This window comes from Pteropus medius, unplaced genomic scaffold (assembly GCF_902729225.1).
Source record: "Pteropus medius unplaced genomic scaffold, Ma_sr-lr_union100, whole genome shotgun sequence".
Lineage (NCBI taxonomy): Eukaryota > Metazoa > Chordata > Mammalia > Chiroptera > Pteropodidae > Pteropus > Pteropus medius.
The window spans coordinates 4,115,189-4,124,745 of record NW_024343733.1 but is presented as its reverse complement, the minus strand read 5'-3'; the positions used below and the strand labels follow the sequence as shown (position 1 = coordinate 4,124,745).

The 9,557-nt window shown below is 47.4% G+C and overlaps 1 protein-coding gene across 1 annotated transcript in view; it reads left to right on the top strand.

Moving 5' to 3' along the window:
- KSR2 (kinase suppressor of ras 2) overlaps positions 1 to 9,557 on the top strand; it is a 332,915-nt gene that overhangs the window by 56,912 nt on the left and 266,446 nt on the right. The window contains exons 2-3 of the mRNA XM_039868258.1: positions 2,146 to 2,280; positions 5,622 to 5,772. Of these exons, the coding sequence (XP_039724192.1) occupies positions 2,146 to 2,280; positions 5,622 to 5,772 (286 nt within the window). The remainder of the gene's footprint in view (positions 1 to 2,145; positions 2,281 to 5,621; positions 5,773 to 9,557) is intronic.

Sequence of the window (9,557 nt, the reverse complement as noted above, 5' to 3'; positions counted from 1 at the left end):
TGAAGTGTAGATCTTAATAGCATCTAGCTCCTGGAAATGTGGGGATATGGTGACATGACTCTTGTAAAACCTTCAGCCTGGGCTTGGCATGTGGACGCGCTCAATGATGGTACTTTCATTGTTATTATTACACTTATTTCATTTATTCCTCCAAATTTGGAAAGGGCTCCTTAACCCTTTAAGTTGTCTTTATTTTCAACAAGTTACAATGCAAGGAAAGCTGTGAGAAATTTTATAATAAGAGTGTGTACAAATAAAATGCCAGGGAAGAATTGATAAAGACTTGCTGGAGAAGGTGATGTTTGAGATGGACTTTGGAGAAAAAGTCAGATTTCTATGAATTGATGGGGCTGTGTATCAGTTAGCCAGAGATCCCAATAATAGGTACCAACCAACCACAACACCTTACATGTAGGATATGTATAATGCCCAGCCTGTTCACTGAGGGGACTGGAAACAATGACATCCCAATATCAGTAAGCACTAATCTTGGCTTCCAAATGCCATTTGCCACTCAGTGGAACCAGCACCCCTTAGAGAAAAGATTGATTCAGAGTGGGGGCAGGGAAAGAACAAGATGACTTCCTGTTGTGACAGGAAGTAAGGAATTGCTCCAAGAATGATGGGGATGAGTCAAAGTGGTTTCTTCTGTGTGGTTTTCTGTACCTGGGCCAAGGAAAATGGTTGAAAGAAGTTGGACAATAAAAGACAGACATGAGAGTTCTGTAGATATCTTGGGTGAGGACCTCGCTTAGAAGTCTTGACAGGTCAGACCCTATTCATTCAGAAATAAGTGATAGGGAACATTTCCTCTTTAACATTTTCGATTCTAAATTCTAATTTGTGATTTCAAAAGGAAAATGTTTCAGGCACATGAGCATCCCATGAATATCATGAAACTGTCGCCAGTGGAATGTGGGCTTATCAAGAATGGCAACTGTCATTTCATTAGTAAGGTGAATAAAATTCATGTGAATTTAAAAACCAGTTTTCTGATTGGTTGCAATGGGTTTCAGTCTTAGATGTCAGCAGGGCTGGACAGAGCAGCTCTTGGCTTCTGTGGCATCCCCCCCCCGCCCCCCACAACAACCCCAGTGGGAAGTGAGGGCCGCCCTCTGAGTGCCTGAGAGACTTACTGGGGAGATTTCATAGTGGCCCAGCCTGGCTCACTTGTTCCAAATGCTGGGGCCAGGCCTGGGTCACGTGCCCGCCTGCAGCCTGTGTGGGGTGGGGCGGGGTGGGTGAGACCAGCCTTACCTGAACCATATGGACTAGGAGCCAAAGAAGGAAGATTCCCCTCAAAGAAAGTTGAAGTATTCTTTTCAGTGAAAGGGAAATGAGACCAGCTGGACAGAAGCAACAGTTGTCCACTACTGTCACCCCTGCTCTGGATTTTGTGATCCTGGAATCACAGGGCTGTCTTCGTGATGAATGGTGATTGACAGTGCTTGGAATCCCGCCACCAACATGGGCTCGGGCCCTCTCATTTTAAAAGTATTTGTTAATCTGCGAATACTTGTATGTGATTTAAGATTCAGGTGGTAACAAAGGGTTTAAATAAAATGTTCTCCTACCTCTGTATTCCACTCCCCCTTCCCTCCCCTTGAAGGCTGAGAATCCTTCCAAAAAGTGTCCGCATTTACAAAGATAAATACATTTCCCACGTGAATGGGGGAGGATGTCTGTCATCTGTCGAGATCGTTCTGTATGGGCACATAGCACACATCCTCATTTTATTTTGTAGCTGCTCAGAGTTCCGGTGTGGGCACGAACCCTCATTTATGAGTCTTCTCCTGATGGACCCTCAGGGCGTTTGCAATCTCTTGCCATCGCAAACAGAACTGCAGGAAATATCCTACCCAGTCATTTTGCACAGGACGGACACGGTGTCTGCAGGATGAGTTCCCAGAAGTGGCACTGTGGGGGTCCAAGGATCTGGGCAGTGGAGACGTAGATGGGCACAGCCCCAGGGCCCCCACTGGGGTGCTGCCGATGCGTGTCCGCGCGCATCGCAGTCGCACCAGCCTTCAGAACACGGAGTTGGTTGGGGTTCGCGTGGGGACGGGGCAGTGGGGAGATCCTTGCCGCCCCTCCTTGTGACGATGCCCCTGAGATGTGCCCTTATCTGTGTTTCCACAGAGCAAGCTGGTGAAATACTTCAGCCGGCAGCTGTCCTGCAAAAAGAAGGTGGCCCTGCAGGAACGCAACGCCGAGCTGGACGGCTTCCCCCAGCTCAGGCACTGGTTCCGGATCGTGGACATGCGCAAGGAAGTCCTGGAGGTGACCGGAAGTGGCCCCTGCACCTCCCCCCTCCCGGCCAGCCCCTTTAGGCACCTGGGTTTGGCTGTGCCCGGCACCTAGTAGGCCCTCGATAAATATGTAGAAGATCTCTGATGTCATCTGATGGGTTATTAAGAAAGAAAACCAATAGAATGCACGCCAGCCATCAAAAAAAAAAAAAATGAGTGTGTTTCTAGAGTCAGAACTTTCTTTTCAGCTCTGCCACTTATTAACTCAGTCACTTTGGCCAAATTACTTGACCTCTTAGACTAGCACTGTCCAGCAGGGTTTTCTGCTACGATGGGGATATTTTATACCCGTTCTGTCTGACGCAGTAGCCTGCAGCCAGCCGGAGCTGTGGAGCACGTGAATCGTGGTCAGTTGCATGTGGCCGAGGAACTGAATTTTAAACTGTATTTAATGTTAATTAAGTTGCCAGGGGCCACCATGTTGGACACCAAAGTCTTAAGAGGGTTCGTTTTCTCACCTGTTCAGTGGGGCTAATGATGATCTCTTCTTAGCTGTCATGTGCAATGCGATGATCCATATAAAATGTTCAGCCCTGCTCTGGCACCTAATAGCGCTTAGTGAGTGTCAGCTTATCGGTATTGTTGCTATTGTTGAAAAACTTTGGAACCGGAAGGTTCTCTAAAGGCAAAATGAAACGAGAACCGTCTTGGGGTGGACAGCACCCATAAGGCCCCTAGGATCGTGGGATTTCCTTTCCCTCTCGGACCCCTGGGCCCCACTGCGTCCAGCCCTTCCTAATAAAAGCAGGCCACATTCGTTGCATCTATGGTGCCAGGCGTTGTACTAAGGGCTTGACATGCAGGCTCTCAACTACCGAGACTGTTCAGACCCTCACGATGACCTGTTGACATAGGGACGGCTATCATCCCCGGGGCACAGAGCAGGAAGCTGAGGCTCAGATGCAGTGACTAGCCTTGCTCCTGAGTGGGCGGGGCTGGCAGGAGAAGCCAGTTCCGATGGTCTCCCGAGCCTAAGGCAGAAAGTACTTCATTCTTCCCTCCTTTTCCTGTTGCTGGCACCTCCCCAAGCTGGGGAGAAGAGGCGGCGCCCCCTGTCTGCAAGGCCAAGCACCATTTCTCAAGCTGCCTCCTGCTTCCTGCTTGAAGGGGCCTGGAAGGCTCTCTATCATCTTTTGTTTGTTTCAGACCTTGTCTCAATGCGGCTCACACCCACCCCTACATTCCCCGCCCCCTCCCCGCACATCTTGCACATGCGCTCTAGATTGTGTACTGTTATATATTCCCTTATTTCATTACCAGGGTGGCAGTGTCATGTGAATATCCTTAAAATGGCAGGTCCTGTATAAGTACAGACAGTACATTTTACTTGCATGGCCCAGTACGCTTTTCAGAAGCTTCTGGGACCATTTATTTATCAAGTGGAACAAATAACGCAGACGTCTTCTGGACGAAGGGTTGAAAACTGGTGGCCCTCAAGCTGTATGTGATGCACAGACGTTTTTGTTGTTGTTTGGTTGATAGGGTTTTCAAAAAATATTTTTTGAGCCAATATTTAAAAGTTGAAAGAGTTTGCTTAAAACCCCAGATCTCTGGCTTCTCTTGAAAAATCGGAATTGCTGACCACACTGAACCGAATTCCACCGCCACTTGGATCTTGTAGGCTCCCAAGGTTACAGCTTTGCTCGTTTACATTTACCTGCCCTGCAGGTACCTGAGCTGGGCTCTTGAGAGAATCTCAAGAATCTTGAGCCCAAGGCCACCAGCAAAGATGTGAAGACAGAGCTCGCATTCCAGCTCTGTCTGCAGCTCACATGTGCATCCACCAGAGGTCCCCTTTCTGTTGGGGAATCAGTAGTGAGGAGAAAGTTCCAAAGCCAGACTGCCTGGGTTCAAACTTACTGTGTGACCTTGGACAAGTGGTCTAACTTCTCTGAATTTCAGTGCCCTAGTTACAGGCTAATGATGATGATAAATATACCTACATTATGTGGTCTTTGTGACATTAAAAAGAAAATCCATGAAAACCCTTAGATCAGTGCTCCATCCATTTATTATTATTATTTTACCAAACTGAGGTGCATCTGTTCTTTTGGCCCAGGTTTGTTAAGGCTTTCTCCATTTTTGATGTCGTTATTACTTCTGTGGGTTTTTTTTTTTTGTGATTAAATGTCCGGTAAATTGAATATTTTGGGGGTACGTTATAGGGTAAAATGCACAAATGAATGTTGCAGCAAAGAAGAGAATTATTTTATGTTGGCAATCATCCCTTCTAAATGTGCTTCATTTTGTACTTCAGATCCTGGTCCATCACCTTTCTCAAAGTGGGGCTTATCTTCAAAGTGTTCTTATTTGAGAAAACCTCTAAGTGACTCTGCCCCCTGTCCTAGTGAGTTTGAAAGGCACCAATTGGAAAGTCACTGATTTGGCTTCGTGGCTTTTGCTCTGAATCTTTTTTTTTTTTTTTTGATAGAATTTTTGTGCTGATGCAGTTTTCCTCTTTCTGGCTGTCAAATTTAACTGGGGTTGGGGCTGGGTGTGTGGGAGTGTCTGATTTTGCTGTAATACACAGATATGACCACAAGAGGGCACAGATATTCCACATACTACCATAGAATCTCCATCCTTAGTTATCTGAAACTCTTATTTAAATAATAACAAAAATAAATGTAAAAACATCGGATACCATTAAGTGCTATAAAGTGAAGGCTCTCTTTTTTGTTCATGCACAGATAGAGAAGTTTGACAGATTTCAAGGAGTATCCATATTATGGTGTCTGGAGACATATTGTTTCAGGAAAGGGGGATTGGTTGCTGGTGGCTGTGAAGAGACGCCTACCCAAAACATTTAGTAGAGAGTGGAGGACAGCCATCAGGACACTGGAGCTCTCCAGTTTGCTCTGCTCTGAGTTCACCCTAAATTTGGGACAAGTCACTGCAGTTCAAGCTGAGCAGGAGGCACAGAGGGCCCTCCAAAGATGAATAAATTGGAGGCTTTCCCGCAAGGAGTTCAGAAGTGAAATGGGGAGACATCATTAACTACCAGGATTTATGGAGTACTGTGTGCTAAGCATACATGCTTCCTTGCAAATTATATGCGCTTAAGATTCCCATTTTATAGGTAAGTAAAGGGAGGCTCAGACGGGTTAAATGATTCTCTAGCTAATGATAAAGCTGAGAGCAAACTCAGGCTTCTCTGACTCCAGAATCAGAGACCCAACTATAAGGCCAAGCACCCATCCACACATTGCGGGTGTTCCGCTGGGTTCCGCTAGAGGGCAGCGCGGAGAGTCAGACGGCGTTCGTCCCCTCTAGGCACGTGAGGTCTACTTACCACCCATCTTCCCTCCCTAGGAAATCACCCCTGGCCGGCTGAGTCTGGAGGACCTTTTGGAGATGACGGATGAGCAGGTGTGTGAGACCGTGGAGAAATACGGAGCCAACCGGGAGGAGTGCGCCCGCCTCAATGCTTCCCTCTCCTGCCTCCGTAACGTCCACATGTCAGGTGAGCAGGCCCAGGGGGACGGATGGACGGACGGACGGACGGACGGATATCTGCCGCGGTTCCTGCAGCCTCCTGCGCCCGCAGCTGCTGGCCGGGACCAGACCCGGTCCACTCTGAGTGGTAAACGCTGCTCACGCGCGGAGGAGAGAGGGGCCAGTGATTCGGAAGCCAGGAGTGGACTGGGCAGCTCCTGGGAACTCTGGTTCCAGGGGGACTTTCTGAGGTTACAGAGAGTTTAGTTCTGGATAATTAGGGTCCAGATGTGGACATAGCGGGTGTGCATACGAGACAGGATTGCTTTACCTTAGGTGTTCTAAAGTACCTTTGTATTTTGAGTCGACATCTAGCTTATTTTTTTTTTTACATAAATGTACATTCATTGTAAAATAAATCAGAAAATAGATAAAGAAAAATTAAATAACTACCCTAAGCTCCACCCTATAGAGACCCTGCCTCGCCCCCGCCCCCCGCAATCCCAGTCCCACTCATGACAGACAGAAATGTCTCTGCATAGTTTTAAATGTTCTGGGGTCGAGGGCCGGCACAGCAGAATTGCCCCTGGTTGACCAACTATGAAAGTTACGTTACTCTTTACTCTAGCGCAGTGCTGTCGACTCACCTGATATTTGCATGGCTAAGAGGGGACTCTCAATCTTGCAATACAGACAAAACCTGCCTCAAGGTGACTTCTCTCTACCTACAGTGAGGAGCAGCTGGCAGTTTCTCTCCTTAAAAAAAGAAGAAAGAACTGCACTGAATGACAGTGTTATATCATAAACATCTTCTTTGTCAATCAGTGTATTTCCCCCTCACTTTCAAGGCCTGAATACTGCCACCATTTATCAACCGGTCACCTGTTTTTAGAAATGTAGGTTGTACCCCTACTTTTCCTGTTATAAGCCGTGCTGCAGTGAACAGTGTTGAGTGTTATCTTTGGGGCACCTTCATGACGAGTCATTTCGTGTGAACTCAGTATGGTTCCTGCAGCAAAGAGGTTACGTATTTTCAGACTCCCTGTGAACTTTGCTATGTTGCTTTCCAAAAAGTTCGAACCAGCTTATGCCTTCCGCCCTCCTCCACCCCTGTCCCTCCACAATGCATGAGAGTGAGCATTCGAGGTTAGGGTCTTCATGGCTTTTCAGGGGTCCTCTCTTCTCATTGGAGTTGGGCTACTGAGTTTGGCAAAGTCCTTTTAAGTGGAGCTGGACCCCAGTTCTTTCCGAGTGAGGTGTTTGTGGCAGCCTTCTGCAGGCTGAGCGGTCATCCTGGGCTGGGCAAGACCCTGAGAGGGCCTCTCATTTGTTGTACTTCAAACTTTTATGATCAAGACTCACAGTAACAAATAGAATTTATATCGCAACCCTGTACCCATACACACTATACACAAACACGTGTATGCACACACACATATACAGCAGAAATGAGTTTTATGAGACAATACTCATTCTTACTATGCACGTCTTAGTCTTTTCTAGTTTATTCTATATCATTTACCAAATGCCGGTAATGAGCTGCCACTTGCATTTCGCACCTCACTTCTGGGTTGAAAAACACGGATCTTCTTGGCCCTCCCACCCCCGTCAGCTCTTCCCAGGCAGCTGAGCTCTCGTCTGCGATGTGCTGCCGCCGGTGCCAGCCTTAGAGCCACCAGGTCCTCGAAAACAGCGCCAAGTGCTACACTTTGACCCAATTTCTACAGCACTCAGCCCCGAGGTCCGAGTGGAGAGCAACTCAACTCAGCAAAGGCTCGTCCCCTCAGCTCTGGGTTTCCTTATTGTCACATGTTCCTTCTGCCCTTCCTGTAGGTAGCTGGGACACTTTTACCTTTTAATCTTAACCTTTTTTGGGGAGTGATTTTTTTTTTTTTTCAATAGATGCCTCTCTCTCCCCCACTAGAGCATAAGCTGCAGGAGGGCAGGCATCGTAACTGGTTCTGCTCATCATTTTATTCCCAGCCAGAATTTCCCGGCTCAGAATCTGGCACACCGTAGGGACTCGTTCCATGTTTCTGAACCAGTCCGCTTCCCCCTTACGTAGCCCAGGAAGACTCACCAGTGGCTTCATGTACATCGTTTTCCCCATGAATCAGAAAGCACTTCAGGATTTGGCATCTGTTCAGACCCCGCTGGCACATTTCCTCCTCGAGCCCTCAATATCAGATAAATCTACTAGTTACGTAGGGTTTCCTACGTCAGGCATGGATTTCACATCTTGGTACTCACCCCAGGGCCTAGAATTCCCTTCCCGCACTGTCCTCCCCGTGAGCCCTGCTTGTCCTCAGGCCTCCTGCTTCAAAGCCGCTGCACTTTGTGGAATGAATGTATAAGTGAGCTGCTTAGGTCACCCACCGTTCGTGCCGTACAGTGATTGTCACTTTCCTTGTCTCACCCCTTCATCGGCCTGTGACCTCCCTGAGGACAGGCGCCGTTTGCTGACATTCACAGCACCTCGCCCAGGTCATGTTTGTTGAAGGAACTGCGGGCAAAGCTGTGTGATGTGCTTGCTGCTGATATCCACCAGGGGGAGCCATCCTCCAACGATCCTTCTTGTTTTAAACGCTTCTTCCCTCAAAAATTATCACCGGTTCCTTAAAGCTCCTAACGTTAGATGGTTCCATCATTTCCTGCCCTTCACCTTAACCAAAATGTTATCCCAAACTAGGGAACAAGCTAGTGTCTTTCCCACCAGTCTCTGCCTTCTCGAGGGTCGTACCATATTCATCTTGGTATCCCCAGTTTTGAGCTGGAGTCTCCTACGGTGACGAAATCAGATATTTTAAACTCTGCGTGTCCGTTAAATGACTGAGGGAACACAAGTCGTGTTGAGTAACTCGTGGAGACAAGGAAGCTTGATACCCGACCAAGAATATGTATCTCTCTGCCTGCCCCGTCCCCTCAACTTAGAGAATAAGTGTGGCTTCGTTTAAGAGTTATGACTCTAATCTTAGTTTTCTCTTTGGGTTTTGGGGCTATCTTTATTTTCCAGTGTCCGAGAAGCCCCCAAAGATAAGAAAGCTTAACTCTTTATTCTCTTCTCATAGCTTGTTAGGTCATCCTTAGCCTGAAACCAAAGAATACTTAATCATTCCTTCAACAAACTCAAGGGGCCCCAAAGCCGGGACTTTTCCTCATCGTATCAGCTGTGGCCTGAAACCAAAAAACATTCATTCGCTCATTTAACAGAATTTCCTGAATGTCTACTGTATGCCAGGCGCTGTGCTAACATCTGAAAGTGAATGCTTAGATGTCGGTCCTTGTGTGGGACAGATGATACGCTGCAACCATAATGCGCATGCGCACTATAAAGCGCGTTAGAATAAGTGCCGTGGAGGAAGGAAAAAGCGGGCGGGCGATGGGAGGCCAGCGGTGTCCTCTGGGAATGAGGGGACAGGCTGTAATGTTACCTAGAGTGGTCCAGGCAGGCCTCCATCCTCTTCAATTTTCCTTTCTACCTTCTCCTTCTCTGTCCTGAGTTGTTTGTTAAGAGTACGGAATTTGGAGTTAGACTCAGGTCCTTCCCAATTCTGGGTCTGCTACCTATTAGCTCTGTGATTTTGAGATTGGTATCTCACGATCTGAGCTGAGTTTCCTCGGTAGTAGGATGGAGATGATGATCATTTCTATTCCATTCGTAGTTGGAAGGATTATATGAGATGATGCAGGCAAAACACAGGGTCTGGCCCGAATTATGTACGTGATAACTCTTATTGTTGCGGTTATTGTCACCTTTATCATAGCACCATCTTCATCCCCATCCGACAACCACCATGAGTTTCTACCACCATC